Source organism: Rhea americana, unplaced genomic scaffold (genome assembly GCF_003343005.1).
Source record: "Rhea americana isolate MKP2758 unplaced genomic scaffold, rheAme1 scaffold_10, whole genome shotgun sequence".
Taxonomy (NCBI): Eukaryota; Metazoa; Chordata; class Aves; order Rheiformes; family Rheidae; genus Rhea; species Rhea americana.
Window position 1 is genome coordinate 198,738 of NW_028185039.1, and position 21,958 is coordinate 220,695.

Consider the following 21,958-nt stretch of genomic DNA (forward strand, 5'->3'; position numbering starts at 1 on the left):
CATGAAGTGTAACCATCTTTGTTTACTCTATCTTGCTGTAATTTCTGGAATCTCATTATTCCTGAATGTTGCGAACACAAACGCACTAGTAGCTTGTGTGTTACGAACGGTGCTGAGCTGCAGGTTGAGCAAGGAACAACGTTTTGTGCAACGCTGCGTGCAAAATAACCCTTTGGGCAATTTGAATTAGAACAGTAACACAGGGCTGGGGCTTCATTCAGAAAAAAAATTGCCAGCGTGATGATAGCCCTTGGCCAGAACTGCCACTTTTTTCTTTTAAGCTTACAGAAAGATACTGCTACTACACTATTGACTCAGAACATCTAAATCTTCCCTGCAGCCACATCATGGGAATGGACAGCAGCCCAACTCTAGGAGTGAATCAGATAATTGCTGGAATCAGTAAATTCCTTGGATCCAGCAGACATTGACAGCCAGAGCTTTAATTATAGCAGCAAATGTAGCGATGAAACAGGACTGGCACTACTAGCTAAAATTTGATCAAGGATCTCCATGAAGCCCTCTTAAAAGTCATATTAGAAAAACACACGCACACCCCACTGGCCCAAATTCTGTCCTTTATACCTTYTCTGAAACCAGTCTCTTCATTGTATCAATTATGTGTAATTAACCCCCCAAAACATGGTATTATTCCTATGTACAACATTCTAAACATATCTAGAATTTCTCAGCTCACACAAGAATTTGCTTTCAGTCACCTTTTTCAAGTTCATTATTTCCATTACCAGTTATTTCAGGGTACTTGGCATGATTTTATTTATTTATTYAAAAAAATAGAGGGCAAGATAGAGCCTTCTCACCCTTTAGGCCAATCTTAGGGTAAATACCAAAATTTCAGGCCACGATCAACGTGCAGGTGCTGTACGTGGCAGCCTGTACAGAGGAGTGCTCTGATTACCTCCTGCAACTAATTTTGTCACCTTCTGTAATCGGCAAAGGGAAGAACAACATGCTTGTGTCTATGAAAATCAAGTTACCACTAAGTCAGAAATCCACTCCCTATTCCAATAACACTTTGAAGCAGTCGAAAAGCAGGTGCCTTGGACCACATAAAAGAATTACTGCGGAAATTTAAGCACCAGTGTGCCCAGTATCAAACTAAATTTGGTTACAAAAAAAGATAACAGTCTGCTTCATTTAAATGCTCATCTAAGTCCTGAAAGTCTGTCCTCAGACAGAGGAGCAAACTGCCAAAGTCAGAACCATTACCTTATAGTCACATTTCTTCAAAAACGCTGCTTTAATAATACTGGTGACCACTGGAGAAAAGCTGAGCTGTGAACATCTGACAACCAAGGTTCCTCTGTGATGCTCTGCCTATGGAAAATCTGATCACAGATAAGCAACACATTTCAAAACTTCAGCTTTTCTAAAACGGGCCTCATTGTGTCACCTGGCACAAAATAAAAAGCTTGAAACACAAAGCGCTTAGAAGGGTTTCCCTCATTTCATTAACTGACATAACAAAATCAGTTTTCTCTAGCTCTGCAAAAATAAACTAGTTCTTGGCCAGGACTAATAACTGCTAGTTTGAACGAATGTTGTGAAGCCATGCAACAAGCTCCAAAAGCTGTTTTAGTCGTTACAGGAGATTACGTACCCCTCATCCCTTCTTTATTACAAAATAATAATAAAATAAATTCCAGCATTTCCTGTTCCCCTTCCTCTCCCTGCCCCAGAGTGTTTTCCTGGATAACACTCTGTAAGCAAAGCCTGCAAGAAACCAGTTCTCTMATCTACTTGGCTGGCTCTACCTTTAATGCAACTAAAAAAGTTCACTGCACAGAGACTACGCAACGAGTCCTGCAGAAACAAACACATTTTGTTCCCTCGAGTCTAAATACACGTCACCAAGCAGGCTGCACATACCACCGGGGCCGCGCACAAGACAGCGCATTTGTTTTCCTTACACATCTCTTTAGCCTAGGGGACACGGGCAGCGTCGTTGCCTGGTTTGTAAGTGTTTGTAACCTCCACTTGGGAGGTTACCAGGCTTAAAGCAGTGAGATTTTTTAGCATTTCCCTTTCAGCTGCTCTACTAATCTGACCAGGTTTAACATAGAAATCCTACTGAAGGCCTACTTAAGTCCTTGTCAAACACATGCTGGAGAAACATCTCTTAAGATGACGGTCAGGAAATAATTTGCTGCTTTTACAGAATAGTAATCAAAGAGTTGGCAAGCGAGTGGTGAAGCCCAGGATCCATCGCCCCTCGGCAAAGCCGCACGGACGCTTCGGCACACGGGTCCTTCCTGGAACGGATCAACGCGATCCAAAGACGGGGCGAGACAAGCGCGTTGCCAGACAGCAGCCGGACAAGGAAATGAGCTGCGGCGGTCCCGGCACCAGGCCTCTGGTGTTATCCCCCGCTGTTTAATGAGAAAAGCTATAAATGTCACCATTAAGGTTCTTAACTTAACTAAAGGAAAACTTGGATCAGAGATTATCTGCAAATAAAGGAGTACAGCGATCTCCATCGACACTGAAAAAAGACAGAACAAGCCACTGAAATGTTTGGTCATAACTACTCTGTAAATCACAGTATGAGTTTAGATACAGGAAAGCCGGCCTCCAACTGGACGGTTATCCTGAGCTTACGAATCATCTGCCTTTGCATGCTTCGTACCAGCGCCGCTTTATATCCWATAAGCTGTCATGCTTAACATTGCAGATACACAAAGAAGTAGATATATCAGCTGGGAGTGAACTAAAACTRGGTGCATAAGTGAGTGAGTTTGGGCTTGAAGTAATTAGTTGAATTCAAGAGAGAGTGATCTTATTCATGAATTTCAATTTTCGGGTGTTGGAAACTTTTTCCAGAAGGAAGCACCAGCAGCTACTGTCATTGCCCTGTTGTGCCAGATGCACAAACTCAGCTTYGGTGCACAACACAGCCCGGGACCCCAGCACCTGCACAAAGTGCTCCTTGGCCCTTCTCTCGTACCAGAGCTAGTRCAACGCTGGTTTTARTAMAGGCAAATTCGCGCTGAAGTGATCRAGCATTCCTCATACGCAATCCGGTGAGATTAATATTGCTAACCTACAATTCTGGATTCCTAGAAGGATTTTTGGCTGTCCCCTGCACCCCTGATACTGAAGTGCTATCTGACTTAGCTGGAAATCCTCCTCTTCCCACATTCRCCCTGGGCTCAATGGGATGAGCAACTGGACAGCAGGGTAAAGTTCTTGGGATGGCCTGCTGGTTCCTTCTTCCCTAAATGCTATCTTCTCCCAAAAGACATCAGTTATGCCACTTAATCTCAGGCAAATTTATTTTAACACAATCTAAATCTGTTCCTCTCCTGTAAGAGGCATTTCCTTCCCCCTCCACCACCATTCCTTCCCCCACAGCCATTTCCTCCTAACATCACCCTCGTGCCAACAGTAACATCCAAAGAACTGCACAACAAGTCAAATCAGGTAACTGAACTAATATTTCATTTCTTTTTTTACGCTGCAGTAAATTGTCAGCCAGACCAGCTCACTGCTCTTGCCTATTACAAGGCAGCACAAGCACCAATACTGACACAAAGGACATGGAGGGGACAAGAGTCATGGGGAGGAAGGGAAGAGCGAGGTACCAACATTTCAATAGCAGAAACATTGCAGATTTTTGACAGGCTATTAAAAAAAAAACCCCAAAACCAAAAAAAACCCCTAGAGTTTGGCTCTGATTTAAGCAGTCACATGATCCAAACACCATCTTCTCCTTTCAGATCCATCCAGAAAACAAAATGCAATTCTTTAATTAGAGAAAAGGCTCTGTTCTTGATCAAGTAAGTCATACCAGCTACCATGCTGATGCTTTAAGTCTGGAGGTGTCAAAAAGTTCTTGAAATAGGAAAGTCACGATTTTTTTGATTCAGTTAATTATTTCAAACCTGAACTCACTCAGAGATATAAAAGAGGAATGAACAAAGATGGAAAATGTTTTATGCATTCCAAAAGTGTTTCCCAGTTGTCCTGTACCCATGGTAATCCTAACATAGCAACCAGCAGGTCATGTCTGCAAGAAGCAGAGCATAAGGAGGTTTGTGCTATCTCAGATGAGATGCACAGGCTCTACACGCTGCAAAGTAAGTGCTTTATAGCACCTTCATGCTCCCAAAGTCTATTTACTGATTGTCCTTGAGAAAAGCAAGGAAAGGATGCAGATTGAACAAGGACAAAGCTTCAGAAAAAAGATAAAATGAACATTTCTCATTTTTCACAAACAAAATCTTCTTATGCTTCTTGCTACTGTTCAGCTGGAATTGTACATACAGAAAAGGATTTTTTTATTTTTTATTTTATTTTTTTTTTGCACAATGAGAAGGCACCACAGGTTACACTGGGTTGCCTAACACTGCCTATTACCTTGTTTAAAATGAGGTTTCCAGCACAGTCAGACAGGATTTCAAATGGGCAAAGAGCATGTGCAGGCAAGTGTATCTATTTAAAACAAATACTACTAGCAGCATCAGGCAAAACCACAACTTATGAATAGCTACGTCTCTTAAAAGTACCAAGTAAATTAGCTGTAATGAATGTTTCTATTGAGCTCCGTTGCACAGGGCTTCCCTTTATGCCATTTCATCAAGGCTCACAAACACATTGAGAAATCCTTCCACACTCAGGCACGTTTTCAAATGGGTATTTTAGCAAACTCCTTTGAAGAGAGTCATGTTCACAGGATGCTTTGGGCAAACTCTGGAATCCCGCTCCCTGCCAACACCGTGCACAAACAGGCATACACAAAAACTATTTTTTCTCCTTTCAGTCCTCCCCCAGTCTCTGCAAGGCGTACCACCTCGCTGCGCTGCGGAAAAGCAAGGTCTCGGCCACCAGCCGCTCGAGGAGGAGTCGGCAAGAGAAACGGAGCCAAGCAGGTGGCGCGGAGGGGGGAGAGCAAACACCCCCAGGCTGGCCGGGAAGGMCGGCAAAACAGATACCAGAAGCACAGCTCTGTGTGCATCAAAAGGTTGCTTTAGTGCACATACATTTCCTTAAAGAGCTCAAGAGAATACAGGAACTTTTTTTTTTCCTTTGAGGCTGCAATTACTACATGTTGAAAGCAAAACCTCCAAGAGAGCTTGCACCGTAATACCGTGCTGTGCAACTCGAAAAAAACCATTTTATTCTGCACATCTTCCCTAAAACATCTTATTCCTCCCTACAAAACCTTCTACCTACTGCCACAGAGCAAATTGATAAATCTAGCAACAAGCCCGACATAAACAGTGGCAGTTAACGTTTCAAGTGAGAGCGTGCTAGTTTGCTTCTCCGGAAAGTTTGTTTCACCCTGGAGAATTCAGTAATGAAGAATGGAGCATGGGATTTCTATTTCCACAGCCTTTACAACCCGTTAATTGTGTTCTGATTTTTCTCTTCTAAAGTTATCTGAGAAGCCAGACACAGCTTCACTTCAGGATTATTCCCCTTGAAAAGTAAAACAGTGCAGAAGAGGAAAAAAAACAGTTAAGAAGATATTGCAGTTGCTTTTCTTTTTTTTCTTTCTTTCTCTTTTTTTTTTTTCCCTTCAGTGTAGTGGAATACCACAACAAGGTCATGGGATAAATTCACAAAGTATCAAAATAGAATCTAATGGAAGAGAGAAGTAAGACCTTAAACCGCTGAGAAAGACTGCAGTTTCAATCTGCTTGTAGAACAGCAGCAGAAAGGGTAGGAGGTTCCTTCTGGACCCCCCAGCCCCCTGAAGCTCACGTTGGAGATGGCCCTTTTTCAGATCCTTGCACCCCCAGCATTACAGGAGAGGACCTACAGCAACACTGCTCAGCCCAGAAACCTACCTGAAGCTGTCCCAGCCCCTCCAGAAAGCTGGTGGAGCGCAAAGGGCCGAGGATCTGCAGCTTCAAAAACAACTTTTCTGAAACCTCTCCAACAGAAACCAGGTTAAGCCAGCAAACAGTGTATCTGTGTTCACTTTCCCGCTACAAAAAAAGCTGAGGATGTTCTTGACATACCATCACTTTCACCACCTGGTCACAAACTCAGCGAACGCCAGACAACCTGCCCTTGACGAGGGATGAATTCACCTATACAGTTAAAACACGCAAACAGCAGGTACAAACACTTGTGTTAAAATTAATTCTGACACGAGCCTAACACGTATTTCCAGACTGATTACACAGGGACTCAGTTAAAGCCCACCTCACAGACCGTCCTGTTAAACACGGATGTCAGGATGACACGGCAGTTACTGGGTGCTCATCCATCAGGAAGGCAGAAAAACAAAGAGGTGGTGCTGTAACCGTACCTCACCGAGTTTCATGTTTCAAAACACTGGTGTCAGCTTCAAAATATGCCATTCACTGGAGAGGAGGAGCGCAGGGCGCAGGGCTCGMAGGCAGGAGGTGGCCTCCTCTCCCTCCACCACTGCTCCTGCTCCTGCCACTGCTCCTCTAAACGTGCACAGGACACAGTTGAGCGGCAGGCAGGAAAGACTACCTGGAGCACYACCAGTCGGGAGCAGCGGAAGATCTCATTCAAGTCTGTCAATGTCCTACACGGACAAGCCCAGAAGGTCGTTCCCACACTCGCGAAAATCAGATGTGATTTTTATATCCATATAAATTCATACGCAGCTTCTGCAGTGACAGCTACCGTTTAATCCGTCCTGGCTTGGTTTCTGTTTGCTCCTTGAAGTCTCCTGAAGGTGAACTCTGGCCCCACTTCCACCGCCGTTACAGAAGCTGTTCTGTTCCCCCTCGTACTCCTTGTCCATAAACAACATTGCGTCTCTGAGCAAACTGTTAAAATACAGTGAACCTTTGCATGCGTGTGTGTGTGTCTTATGGTAAGCCACATCTTAATGCACCACCACCCCACTAGTCAATTAAACTGCATCTAATCTATCGTTCCTCCTGCCACAGGACGGTGAAGAAACTTTGCAGTCAGGTAGRCAGGGACGTCAACAGCTAGAGCTATTCTGGGAGAACACCTAGTCTTCAGGGTCTAAAATTAACCGTGAAGCTGCTATTTGTTTTGAAGTTTGGGAATAGGAAGCTCTTTCAAGTGTCAGAACAACTGGCCGGATAAAGCATCAAAACCTGGCATGAGAGTTTGCCACCAAAGCAGCAGGCTGGCCCCAAGAGCAGACAGTGCTCTTGTTTGAATGAGGTTGGCTGCCAGCACCAGAAGTTTTGCTATCAGCGCGGCAGGCAATGGATATGATCTCTAACATACAGCAAGCCTATTATGTTATTTCAGTGCTACTGCTTCTGAGTACCACCGCTAACGTGATTGAGTATTCCAGCCTGTAAGGTCTAGATCCTATCTCACGGATTTCTTTACCAACCAATAAATATTTGAACTTCAGAGAAAATGTAGATTACATCATGTAAATTACTTAAAACATGCTTCTTGGGGGGGGGGGGAGGCTATCTTCATTTCATCACTGAATCTCATGACTGCAAAAAAAAATCACTTTCCATATTAGGCTGATCAGTCCACTAATTTTCCTAGTTTTCTACTAGTGCTACATTTTTTACTTAAAAAAGCCCTGAAAATAATCAGTATCTGTGATTTAACTAACAAAAAAGAATCTACATACAGACTCCTTTGAAAGTAAATAGATATTTACGTCCACTKGTTCATATGTAGCTATGAGGGACTGGGAAATAAACTGCCTTAGCTTCAGAAAAGATGGTGGCTCTTCACAAACTGACTCCTAACTGGTATTTCTTTACTTTCACTCGAACGATGAAATACGAGCGCTCACCTACTCACCTGTTGTTCTGAACCCCCTTACCTTCCACAAAACAGCCTTTTCTTTTGCAGAGTATGTACCCAGGATGCCCACTTAAAGCTACAGTAGGTCATAACATATATTTTAAAGCCTACTACCTCTCTTCAGAGAGGTGCAAGCCTCCTCCACCTACAGGAACGTCACGGTCTCCAGCTCAAGAGCCATGGGATGTTTTCAGAACCACCAGCAAACCCTGCCTTGAGCTTTTAATACATGATAAAAAGGGGGGAGAGAAYCCAACACAGACAAGTTTCAGTAACATCGCTCTAGTCAGCTGGAAAGAGACACCGATGACCGGCCAACCACTCCCTCCTCCCAGCCTCCTTTATGTCAATAAATCTTAACCTGGCTGTTTGAGCAACGTTTAATCATAAACAGATGTGGACATGCTCAGGAATATAAACAAAGGTGAGCGGGATTAAAACTGAGAGCCCCGTCCCAAGGAGCACTCGCCGCTTGCTGCGGGACCAGGGAGCACAGAGCAAAGGAACAGCAAAGCGGCGAGGAACGAGCTGCAGGCACCTGGTGCGCACTGCAAACCGCCGCCGTACACCGACTTTAAAGTATTCAGAATTATCATCGCAAAAAGATTTCGGGGACTAAGCGCATTAACATTCTTGGTTAGCCTCAAAATAAAGAAAAAAAAAAAAAAAAGGAAAGAAATTGCTCAGAACACCCACTTAGAGGTATGGAAATAAACTGCCCTCCTTGATCTCATCCGGGTGCCATTTACAATGCAGTCATCTGTACTCCCTTCTGTGTTGCTAATCAAGCTAAAATTAACTCCTCTCCTCCTGCTTGCCGCACGTGATAGCACCAGGCAGACCAGCACGGCAGCAGGATCAATTCTCTCTTCGCAAGCGCCGCTCACCTCGCCTAAGCGGAAACGCGTACCCGGGGTCTCCAGGAGCTCTCCCGGGATTTTAACCGCATCACGCTGCGGGCTGCGTCGCTCCGCGCGACGGCATCGGCAGCCCCTCCAAGCCTTGCTCCCAGATTTCTGAACACCTTCCAGTCAACGCTGGCCTGTACCGACAGCTATAAAATTGCCCACGTGGAAGCGGTGATTTCAATCCYGTTTAGCCAGGGTCCAGCTCAGAATCAACACCACACTCGTCATTCCTGTTTTGACTTCAAAATATAGATCTGTCTTAGGCTAATTTTTTCCCAGAGCATTAGAGAGGACTTTTCACTGCCATGGCACTTAGCTAAGCTTTGGGCATGGTCTGAGGACACAAAAATTCATTTGGTAGGGCTGCCGATCACTGGCAAAAATACATACACCTTGGTTCCATCTCCAGTTTTAAAGCAGATCAATTTAAATTGCAATTTGGTGTTTCAAAATCAAAATCAAAAAAAAAAAAAAAAAAANAAAAAAAAAAAAAAAAAAAAAAAAACCCAACCCAACCCTGCCAGATGACATCCATTAAACAAAGCTAAAGCACAAATCAAAGTGGGAGGACTAGGGAGTAGAACAGAAACTGAAAAGAAACATTAAGGAGACAAATACTCTTCAAACGTGTGCCTGACAGCAGCCAAGGTTTTATGCTATTAAAAAAATACAGTACACATCACAGTGGCAGACAAAGTTATTCCTCCTACCACTGAGCTCTAACTTGCTGTCCTGCTAAGTTAATGCAATTGCACAATGCAATGCAACTTGCTGGAAATAAAGCAGAATAAAGCCCATTTCTCTATTCTGCTTATCACCATTCTTGCTCTACGCCTATTCCTCATGAGGTGGTGGCAAACTTTCCACAGTAAAACTTAAAAAGCAGACGCTACAGCACRTCTTGGATCATGAGGAAATTTTGCTCAGACCTTGCCAAGTTCTCCGAGGTGTGATGTAGTCCACATTCCTGCAGGAATTCTCGTACTTTTTACGGCTCTCCCCAGTCCTTTGGGAGGGATGCCAGACCACAGCTCCAGCCATGACAGCAACATGCAGCGCCGGGAACGTTATTACTGTCCTGGCAGCACAGGCCAATGAGTAGTCGGGCTGATATTCAGCTTGTTTTTCAGAAATGTCAAATAAATGGCAAATACGAGTCCTGTAACATTCACATTTGCCCGCAGACAGTTCCTGCACAGAAAGGGCTGTCTGTCCCCCATGTATCAAGCACTGGGTTTTTCCCTCCCTCCAAGGGAAATCTTAAGATAAGAAGGTAAGTTGGGCTTCAACTGTACGACAGCAGCACCGCAAGCAGTGACTCAGCAGAGCATGGCCACTACAAGTATCTCTCACTTCTTCCCTGCTTCTGTGAAATTTGAAAGTTGGTCTAACTGCCTTTCCAAGCCACTGCTGCTCACGCTCATCTTTGTTAAAACGAAAAAGGTCAATATTAACTATTTTCCTTCTTTGCTCATCTCGGCAGAAACACTCAACCCAACGAATACGTTTCTCCTTCAATCACAAGCCACAATCAACACCTACCTCAGTGCCCCCCCCCCCAAAAAAAAAAGCCCCACCTGCGCCCACGCTTTGGGGAACTTCCCTGTAACAGCTTCTACAAAGACTTCTGTTTTCAATAAGAAATTATGCACTACCCTGAGAATTAAAAAGGTAGTGACAGCATGGAACTAACTTCATCGCCATAGCTGGACTCTACCAGAAGTTCTGGTTATTCATTTCCACATCTAACTCAAGCAAAGTTTTAAAAGGGCTGGTGTTAACAGCCAGGGAATTTCCAGCTTGCTGCAGATTCTGCCCCTTCCTTCCCACCACGGAGATCTGGTTGTGGCTGCCACAGAGAACATGGCGCTTGGGTTCTACCTCCATTTGTACCTCCTTTAACTTCCTGGGGAGATCCTTCCTTTATTATCACAAATGTGCAAGTCCTCAGGAAATGTTTATTCCATGGACAGGGAGGAGAAACTACCCATTTGAAAAGATGAGTTCATAAAATAGCTTAATAACCATCGCTGAGAGCAAGGCACTATTTCAGCATCTTTGCTGGATACGCAAGTGCAGTTTTGTTGTTATGTAAATCACATCTGCAGTGCCATCAACTTTCTTCTAATGGGCCATTCATCAGCGCAGAGTTTTCTTTGAAGGAGCCAGTTGATCTCCTAGATGGGTTGTGAGACCTTTCAAGAAGACTTATGGTTCCAAAGCTAAGGAATGACCCTATACATACATTATCAAAGGCTGTGCAAAACAAAATAATCTAGCAAAGCTCAGGAAGAAATCCCAATTCCCACATATATTCAGCAGAAGACACTTACACATGGGAGGTTAGTAACCTTTGAGTTCAATCAGCCTCACTAGGAGGGTTCTAACACATAGAGTATGAGTACGTTAGAGTTCATTTAGAAAGCAATTCGGAAAGAGTTAACGTGCTATTTATGTACATTATAAAAATCAAACCATATGGATTCAGACCTTGCAAAATATTCACTCAAGTCCTTTCTGCCCCCSCAAAGACATTTCACAATCCATTCAGTACCCAGCAGAGGAAGCCAGAAGCACTGTTTAAAAAGCTGCTCTGTGGGTACATCAAATATCTTARAAACTGGCACTCTCTGGACTCAGAGCCAAATAAGTGTTTGGGGCAACACAAATCATCTCTCACAAATAYGTCTTCAAAGTGACACCCACCTGCAGGCTCCAAAGTATTGAAATTGAAAATAAAGGTTGAAAGAGAATCCCAGACACAAAACTTAGGAATGTCTTACCTTACCATTACAAGAGAGGGAAAAAAAAATCATCTCAATGTTATTTAATTCTAAGCAGGAGATTCACCAGATTGCCTTCTGAAAGGCCACCTTGCAGGACGTAGCTAAGCTGGCAAACAACATAAATAATCTTGGGATTGTTTTAAGTTTTTTAAACTCTGCCAGTGTATACTACTCTGCTGAGGGCTTTCCTCCTGCAAAAGATTTTAACAAACTAAAATGACAATGATGCATGTAAGCTGTAATGTTTACTACCTTAAAATTGGGAAATTAGAGAATTAACTTGTCTAATTATTGGCATATTTTAATGCTCTTCTCCTTTGCTTCACTAGAGTATACAGAATTYGAGAAACATTGTCCTTTGAAAAGGATGCATCTTATCTGGAAGCGTCATGCCAACTTAAGAGCTAGCGATATCAGCTCCTCTGGGAACATGATTATAACCTTTCTGTGCCACARTTTGTTTTGTTTATAAGAATTCTCACACTCGCAATACCTCCGGGTAGAGCACAAAACAGGATGCAAATCAGAAGAAAAAGCAAACCACTTGGAGAAAAGAGGATACACCCATTTGTCACCAAGAGGTCTGAGATTTGGGATCAATGCATGTGAAAATAMGCATTTCCCAAGCTCAGCAGACAGTGAAGCAGAGTTGAGATACTCAATTGTAAACAGATTATGTGCAAGCCTAAACTATTTGATTATGCCTATATGCCTTATTTACACAAAATACGAAAAAATAAAAGCCAGAAACTTTTACTGAAACACTGGAAGTTGAGAATATTTTCTTAAGAATGCCTAAGCCAAGAAAAGGTCAGTGCTTGCCTTAACATTCCACAAAATACCCCCAACAAAGCACGTGCCAGCTTCTGACTTCCTCTGCAGGCCCTGCAAGTGCAAGAACAGTTGCGTTCTGGCTTGTCTCATTAAACAGTGTCTAAGGCAGAACCGGTAGAAGATCAGCGATAATGTCAGCTGAATGGTCAAGACAGAAGGAGGCGAAGCCACCCAACTGCCAGGTTTGTTGACAGTCAAAACCCCTTTACACATGGTAGGCTGGCAGCCAATCCAAAGTGCACCAAGTCACGCAAACCATGCAATAAATAAAAATAGGGGGCAGGGAGGAGGGGGAGGAGAAAAAAAAAATCAATAAACAAATAGCAGTTGGCACAACATTTCCCTCACCAAGACTCTGTTCTTACTAGTTTGGTCTATGCCTCAAACTGAATACGAAAAACAAACCCATTTCTGTTCTACCCATCAGGTGGAAACCAAATTTGCCTTCTATGCCTACTCCTCTTCTCCTCCCACGCAACTGAGATTTTGAACGTTTAAGAGCCCATAGTTCTTATGCCCTGGAGAGAGCAAAGACCTTAAGTTGCTCAAGAACAATCCCTTTAACAAGTGCACAAACTGGCTCTGCAGGGAGTCCAGTCTTGCTTAGTCAAAAAGTTGGTGGCTTCAGTATGTGGCCTTAAGGGAGACAGAAGATTACAACAGCTTGTGTGGGAAGACTTCCCAAGGCTCCCTTTAAAGTGGCACGATGCAGAACAAGAGGTATAGYTGTAATGGTGTTACACCTCAGAGGGAAAGGGAGGGATGCTTTTTCCGCTGCACTTAGACCACCTCTGCTCGGCTTTTCATCTCCTCCTTCTGTTCCAAAAGATGGAGTGCACTGTATTTGTGCATGAAAAGATGCGGATTTTTTACACTGGAAGATTCTGGAAACAGGATAATAAGTGATAATGCACTTAAAATTCTCTTCCACTTGCTCTCCTATCCTAATCAAGCAATATATATTAACAGAACCAAAGACTGTACATCTTCACCCCTCAGCGAAGGCAGCAGAACACCCAATTCATTTCTACATTATTTGTCCTAAACAGTCAAGGTGTCCTCAAACAGCATTAAAATTACATATTGGTATGTTTAAAGAGAGAAGAGAAACACCAGAACACCTCAGAGCATGCATATACCCAATGAATGACAGCCTGAAAAATTAAACTCCCTTTCAAATTACTAAAAACAGATTGGGCAGGCAGGGAAGGGAATATCAATCAAATCTTACATTAGAGTTGCTGAATATTCAAAGTACAGGCTTCTAATAGAGCACTCTCTCAAGACTGCTTGAAATTTTTATGATAAAAATGCATGAGGACAAGGAAAAAGGAACAGCAATGTAACGAAGAGCAAAACACACAAGGCAAGTGGATACGGAGTATTAATTAGGCCATTAAGAGCTTTAAATGTTTTATTGTCCGATAAAGTATGTATTTCATAAAAATTAATTGCCATGCAGAAGGAACGTGCGCATGCATTTTATCGAGCTGTTTTGAAACAAATGAATATAATGACTAGCAAAAATGTTCATGGACAAAAGTGAACAGACATCAATAAAATTGTATCTGTATTATGAAAACAAATAATATGCTATTGGAAAGAAATTTTCAGTCACACATACATAAGCAAGAGATTAGTGAATCTGATTTTAAAAGCAGCCTACAATCCGTTGAAATGGGAAATGTATATATACCTGAAAAAAGCACTCAGTGTGTAATACTGAATTATTCACTGAAGCGAACAAACATATTACAACTATATAATAATTTGTATTCATGGTTAGTCAACTAACCAAGTAACCTGAAAGTACATTAAGATGTCTTCTCATAGCGGACACTCGTGAGACAGAAAAACCACTTCAACCTCTCCATCTTACAGATTTGATCAAAACATCACCACAGCATGACACCTGCTTTCCCAGACCTCTGGCCCTCCGTATTTCTCAGACTGATCCTGCCATCCTCAGCAGCCCACCAGCCACTTCTGATCCATAAACCCAGGTCTGAGCTACCACAGCAAATCCATCAGCAAGCACAGCACGAGCTAARCAGTCATCTTCCCGAATTCACTGCTGCTCCTAGAAATATAAACCTGGGAGAACACAAAGCGAGGAGCTTAACCACCCAGCACGCTTTGGGCTCTAAGCCCTACAGCATATTTAGCTTTAATGTTGTTTATAAAACAAAACAGGACTCCCAAAGTGGCTATCCCACCATGAGTCTGCAACCTAAGGAAGCCCCCAGGGACTGCTAGAGGCACTAGGACCAAGCCAAAGAAATATAAAAGAGCATTAGGTATAACTACTTGTGACCATCCATGCTCTGGACTGCTGTTAAGGAAAGTAAAGAACCTGTATTAAAAGTAAAGAAGATAATTCTTCTCCCTTTTCGTTAACATAGCCTGCTCAAAAGCACGGATTTCTCCTTTTTTTAAATCACATTTCCACTTGGCTTGAGAAGGGAAAGCTGGCTCGTCGATGCAGGAGTAAAACGAGGCTTGGGCTGCTACGCGTTTCTGGTTACGACGGCCCTTGGCTCTGACTGCAGAGCACCCAGACGCTGCCCGCTCAGGCACTTACTAGCGCTAGGAGCAGCTCAGAGTAAACCAGCTCGTGTCAGGAGAACCGACACGGAGCCGAGCGCTCGTCRCGATCCAGCACAAATAAAGCCAGCTGGAGGTAACTGTCAAATCTCAAACAGCGGCTTAAGAGCCTCCCAACCAGCCTGTGCTCCTTTCGTCACCCSCCACGATCGGCGCGTAGCTCCCCACGGCGCACGCTTTAACGCGCTCGCCAGGCTCCGCAGCCTTCGAGGGCTCCACAAACTTTAGTCAATGGCACACACTAACTACTACGTGCGGGCCAGTAATAAGATTTTATTTGCATGGCATAAGTAGTAAATTCAAGTAGTTTCCTGTTCTTTACCAACATCCTGTTGCCACATCTACTCCTCCAGGAAACTGCAACACCGCGCGAGAGAATCTGGCATCCCACAGCACAGCTCTGACGCCAAATGGCTATCAGAGCGCAGTTACGAAGAGCTCGCTTACAAAGAAAACAATCACATTAATCTAGYTGTCATTTATGCTTTCAGCTATTTGGTGCAAGACTACATGTCCCATTTTCTACAAAATGAAAAAAGAAAAAAAAAAAGCCATTATTTTGATTTGTTACCAGAAGTCAAAACAGACACTCTGAGGTGAGGATGCTCACATAACCTGCCACAAAAATAACATGAGATGTGAAATATTATGCATTTCATCATTTTTATTCCTGTTTTCATAAAAGCAAAAACTCTCATGCCCATTAATCCCATACAATATATATATGGGATTAATGCACAAATATATATGGATTTGAGTGACGGAGCACTGGAACAGCTTCCCCAGAGAGGTTGTGGAGTCTCCTCTGAAGATCTTCAAGGCCCGCCTGGATGCAACYGTCTAMCATGCTCTAGGTGACCCTGCTGAGCAGGGAGGTTGGACTAGATGATCTCCAGAGGTCCCTTCCAACCTTACTGATTCTATGATTAATGCAATCCCACATATATATGTGTGTGTGTGTGTGTGTGTGTGTGTGTGTATGTATATATAGATACATGCTCAACAGTACCAACTGGAAAAATTCAAAAGTCACCTACAAATACATGCCAGATTTTGTTAACATAAAGAAGTTACAGCAGCACAACTTGAATGTACATTTAAGCCTTTATAGTTAAGATTATGCAAAAGAATGAACAGGACAAGCACAGTATGTTCTGCCTAGATTAATCTTTTCATAATCAACACATCAGCTAAACTGAACCTAGCTTGGTTTAAAAGAATGCCTAGGAGAACACGCACCGAGTTTTGCATAAGTGTAGTTTAAATTCACAACTTGACCTACAGCACAGCTATTTTTGAATCAACAAATCCAATGCTAGTTTCATACAGTAGCAGAAACTTTCCTTGAACGCTTGATGTAACTCATAACAGATTGAAGAGCTGCTTACCCAAAAAAATATTACCTGATACAAGCTCCAACTAAAAATCAAGTTATTCTTTATCACAGCAACAACAAAACCTGTTCTCGAAGATGGTCTTTTAGATCAAAAAAGAGCAGGAAAAAGAAGATGAAGTACCAAGAGAGTAAACTTTTAAACACTATCTAACAAATCTACAACACCATCCATTAGTTGCAGCAAAGAAAAAGAGGCATTTCAAACAAAGAATGAAATCATTTTTGTTGAAAATGGAGATTATGCAACTGCTAAGAGGCAGAACTACACACAGGGAGTTATCAGAGTCAACATACACACGTAGCATTTCAGAAACAACTCGAGTTTTGTAGTCGTGGTTATGTGGTCAGAGCACTTCCTTAGTATGTGTACACAGGGCTTGCAGTTCCTCCTGAGATGTAAGGATATCCACACTCACACACACCGTGATGGCATCACGGTAACCGCAAGAATGGAGGCTGAGCGGTTACTGAGGTCATCAAAACACTGCGAGATGTTGTGCGCATCTCCGTTTTTCTAGGTTGTGCCATTTTCACTTTAACCGGTGCCTCAAGTCCCCTGGCGAACAGCCCGTGCAAGCTCCCTCGGAAAGGGAAACAAACAGACTGTTGAATCTAACWCGCAGTTTTCTACTTGGTTACAGAACTGTTTTTTAAGGCTTCAAGTCCCAATTGCGGAGACATCTCCGCAAACAAAATGCTGCAGCAAACTGGATTACTTGCAATGCATAAAGTTTAATATACGCATAAAATTTTGCAGGATCAGCACCACGATAAGTGCTCAGAGCACTGGACTATTTATTGTTGTCAGGTTTATTAAGTATCTAGGAAAATCTCATTATAAATAAAGCAGCACACGCTTAATAAAAGTTCAGATGCACAATAAGTTATCAATTTATTATAGGGCTTATACATACAATAGATATTTTTAAAAATTTTAACTTCATATGTTAATTTCATACTTCCATATATACTTCCCTCATATTTTACACTGAAACTAAAAAGCTATTCCATTCATTTCTTCAGTTTTATACATGCTAAAAAAACTTCAGGTTTAAAAACTTATTTTTGTCAACTAAAAAAAAAAAAAAAACTCACATTGAAAATGCCTGCTTACAGTGAAAAACACAAACTTCAGGCCCCATTAATACCATTACTGCAAAAATACAAAACAGAGGCACAGAAGCAATAAGCAAATATCCCATGAAATATATCTTGAACTCCCAGAAGTTGAGAAAGCTGAAGTGCTATTATCAGGCTACGCTCAATCAACATTCGCAGTTTTTAGTCAATAGGACTTTTGTACTTAGGAGTATTTGAAAACCTGACCCACAGCTTCTTAAAATTTGGGTTAGCAAGCTTAAGTTTTAACTTTTGTTTCAGCTCATTCAGTTACTTAGGAAGAAACATGCTTATTTTAGCTATGGAAGTCTCTGTAACTGGTCACTGTCACTTCTTAAAAAAAAAAAAATCGAATCAAATTTTAAGATTACAAATAGAAAGCTAATAAATCTGTGTTAACCTGATCCTGTAAACACCTGATGGTACAGTATATACAAAATAGTTATTGTCGTCAGCAATAAAAAAAAAGGACTCTTGTTAAATATCCCTGCTGGATGTTAGTTTTTCCTTGTATCAATAGCTTAAAAATCTAGTTTCCACCCTACTGATAGCCTGATTTCCCTCTTTGTCCTTAAAAGAGCAAAAAGAAAAAAAAAAACACTCAGATTTTTAACCACAGATTTCCAACTTCAACTAGCACAGATAAAAAGCTTCTAGCAATCCTGAACTTTATTTAAAGCACTTATTTTTAATACCAAGTATGTTCATAATTTCATCTTGATTTATGTTTATAGTAACGGCTGTAGTGGGACTCTCATATTAATTAAACAGATTAAGGGGTTTTCAGCTGTACTGCAGGCCCTCCTCGACTCTTCCACATACTGCGTTTCTAACTGTCATTAACCTCTAGGAAATGCCCTCCTTGTTGGTCGTTACTGTTTAATTATACTCAACAGTTATGTCATCACATCTGTGAAATAYAATCTTCCATAACAACACAGCTGTGAAATATGATACTCCTGCCCAGCAGTGAAATTCTGGTTGCAGCAGATTATACATACACATGATGTAGACGGAGGAAGTGATACGAAACCTTTGGAAGGCCCTTAATTTTGAAAGGGTCTATTGTTTTACAAGGTACTTGCAGTCTTCAAAAAGAAACGTCCCATCGAAGCTCCTCCTCCTGCCTCACCCTCCCCAAATCTTCAGTAAATTTTAGGAACAATAATTTCTTCTGAACTCCAAAGATGGCTTATAATAGAGATATTTTATACAGGAAAAGGTGAAATAACAAGAAACCTCAGAAACGTAATTTATGAGTCAAGGATTTTTTTTAACTAATAGTATGAATTAGACATTACAGACATTTTTTCCTGGAAACCCCTGATTCCATTCATGATTTTGCACAAGCATTTGCTTTGCCTCTAATGTAACAGCAACGCTGGCTTCATTAATACAAAAGAATTAGGACTTTGTGCATTTTTAGCCACCATTTACACATGAAAATAAGACAAAGGGAAGAACTATTCAAACAGTCAGTTCTTAGAATATTACCAGCAAGTGCTCCCCGCATAACAAAGGCTTCTCATCTAAATCATTAAATAGAACAGCTATTAATTCCTGAAATTTAATATAAACTGTACATGCTGCTGGTATATGGAGAAGCTGTACTTGTACCAAATAGGACAGTAATATTATCATAAAATAATATTTAAGAGAAAATCTAAACTAAATTTTAGCATCTGTGTAATATATCCACTTTTTTGCCCTCCCATTTTTAACCACATTAGTCATCTAGCAATGAGCATACACGGTATTCTGCAGAAAAGAAATGGCATCAACCATGGTTTGTTTGGGTTTTGGGGAGGTGTGGGGCAGGGAGAGATTGCCTGATTTTTCAAGAATGGAGATAAAAGTGGGCAGGAGATCAGTGCTAAGCCTCAATCAAGATTGTGCATACCAAGCTTCAGGAAGGCTTTTTTTTTTTTTTCCTGGTCTGGGTTACAAACCCTCAACTGCCCAGCAAAACACACGGAGTTGTTTACCTGGAAGAAGCAAGGGGGCAAATTCCTTTAGATTGATGCAAAACATTTTTCTACTCTAGAACTCAGAAAGGGAGGAGCACTAAGTTTATTTATGTAGCTTATAAACAGTGGCCAAGTCAAGAGGATGCCTTATTGTGCAGGGTTCGTAACTGTACATAACTCAACTCCTCCCTTTAAAGCGATGAAGAAGGAAAATTGCCATTCCYCCTCCAGAAGTCATGCGCAAATGGAGAGGGGGGGAAAAATAAACAACCAGTTCTCTACTTGAGAGAGTTGTCGAGCACAATGCTTATGATTAACTAAATGAAGAAACAGGACGGCAAGGAGCCGAGAGCTCAGGCAAGTAAACCCAGAACTGGAGGGAGCAAAGCAACGCGAATGCCCTGGGCTCTGGGTGGGCTTGTTTTACAAAGAAAGATTAATTAAACAGACACTGAAGGACAACTCTTTAGAAAAGTGAAACACGTTGCAAACTAGAACACCTCCGAGAGAAAGCAGCTAGGGAGTTATAACTGAATTACTAAGTACAAAATGAAGCAGCCTGCAGAGGAAATGAGTAATTAAAAAACTCTCCCCTGAGTAGCAGGCTGGTGAGAGAGGGATAATTCTAGGACCCTCATGCTGGAGATAAACARTGCCAAAGCCAAAAACTGCTGGACAAAACCAGATGCTTTATACAAACAATGAAAAGTACAATGGGAATTAATAAAATATGTCTCCTGCATTTACAGAGTGTTTTCATTTCAAGATCGCATCAGACACAGCCTGTCTAGTCTTACCTGAAAAGAAGTCCACTGAGGACATCCCCCACCAYTGCCATGCTGCCCCTCTGGGGTGAAGCATTGCAATAGCTGGACAGTGTTTGGCAACCATAAACAGTATTTTCAGAGGAAGAAATACAATAACATTGACTTCATTCCTACAATTGCCCCAAACAAGAAAGTTTGCCTAAAATTCCCCCGCCCCCCCCAAAAAAAAATCAGTTCTGCAGCACTCTGCCCTTCCAAAACTAAGCGAAGGTACCTTTCTGCTGTCCCAGAGAGACATGAGGAATAACATGTAACTTGCCTACCCTAAAATAAGCACTGAAGCACAGTGGCTTTCCAAACTTTTCCACTAAAAGTTCTCCAGTGAAGATAAACCCTAGGTGTAGCAAGTTTCAGCCCACTGACAAGTATCTTCCTTCACTTAYTTATCTTTTGAAAGACCCTCAAGGGCCATCAAATGAAACAGCGTGGTGACAGGCAGGCATGGAGGAGAAGGACCGTGGCAGGCATCTCACTAGAGGAGTACCTGGGGCCATGGCTCGCTCTTCCTCTCCAGCCATGGTTCTCCCAGAGGGAGCAACTCTGTATTTGCCCCAGCCCTGATAACTGATGCCCCTTTCTTTATTGGGGATGGCAACGTGGCTGGGGAGAAGACATCCCTTGCCCATGCTGAAGCAGACCTCTTGTCATGTCACCAGGCCCTTCATCAGATAAGTGCCCCTCAGCACCACTTCAGACCCTCCATCAGATGGGGGTCCCTCACCCACTACCCCCTACTTCATGCAAGGAGTCCCCTCACTGTTCCCTCAGGCCCTTCGCTAGGCAAGGGCAGTCCCTCACCATCTCCTACATTAGGCAGAGTTGTCCCTCACTACCACCTTTGGAGGAGGAGGAGGYCCTTCACCATCCCCTGCATTAGGGATGGGTCCTTCACCATTCCCTTCAGGGAAGGAGGTCCCTCACCACCACCAGTGTCAGGCAGGGGGTTCCTCACCGTGCCCTTTGGAGGAGCAGGTCCCTCACTGTCCCCTACATTGGGCAAGGATCCCCCACCACCCCCTTTGGAGGAGGAGGTCCCTCACTGTCTCTTACGTGGGACAGGGCAGTCCCTCACTATCCCCTTTGGAGGAGAAGGTCCTCGCTGTCCCCTGTGTGGGGCAGAGGATCCTCTACCATCCTCTTTAGAGAAAGAGGTCCCTCACTGTCCCCTTGGGCCCTTTCTCAGGCCAGACAGGGGGTCCCCCATCATCCCCCTTGGAGGAGGAGGTTCCTCACYACCCTTCACATGGGGCAGGGTGTCCCTCACTGTCCCCCCTAGAGCAGAAGGTCCCTCACCGTCACCTGTGTGGGGCAGGGGACCCCCTACCACCTTTTTTGGAGGAGGGGGCCCCTCACCGTCCCCTTTGGGCCCTTCCTCGGGCAGGGGGAGAGGACACCCCGCCACCACCCCCTTCGGGGGAGCACGTCCCTCACCGTCCCGCCGGGGCGGGGTCCCCCCCCGCCCCGCTGCCGCCCTCTCCCCGCGCGGGCCGGGCCGGGCGCGGCCCCCCGCGGCACTCACTGCGGCGGGAGCTGCAGGGCCGGGCCGCCGCGGCGCTGGAAGGCGCCGTCCACGAACACGCCGTTCTTGCCGAGGCAGCGCAGGTAGAAGTGCGGCTCCTGGAAGCTGAGCTGCAGGTGCCGCCGCGAGATGAAGCTGGAGTGGCCCATGTTGACGTCCACGGAGCCCTGCGAGGAGTTGCGGCCTATGGTGACGGCCGGCTGCCGCATGAGGAACTCGAACTCGCGGCCCTGCAGCCGCGCCAGC

At 43.4% G+C, this 21,958-nt stretch overlaps 1 protein-coding gene across 1 annotated transcript in view; it reads right to left on the minus strand.

Annotated features, from left to right (window-relative positions):
* FOXK1 (forkhead box K1) overlaps positions 1–21,952 on the minus strand; it is a 49,143-nt gene extending 27,191 nt beyond the window's left edge. Inside the window, exon 1 of the mRNA XM_085300832.1 lies at positions 21,713–21,952. Coding sequence (XP_085156958.1) covers positions 21,713–21,921 — 209 coding nt within the window. The 5' untranslated portion in view covers positions 21,922–21,952. The remainder of the gene's footprint in view (positions 1–21,712) is intronic.
* Between the last annotated feature and the right edge of the window lie 6 nt (positions 21,953–21,958).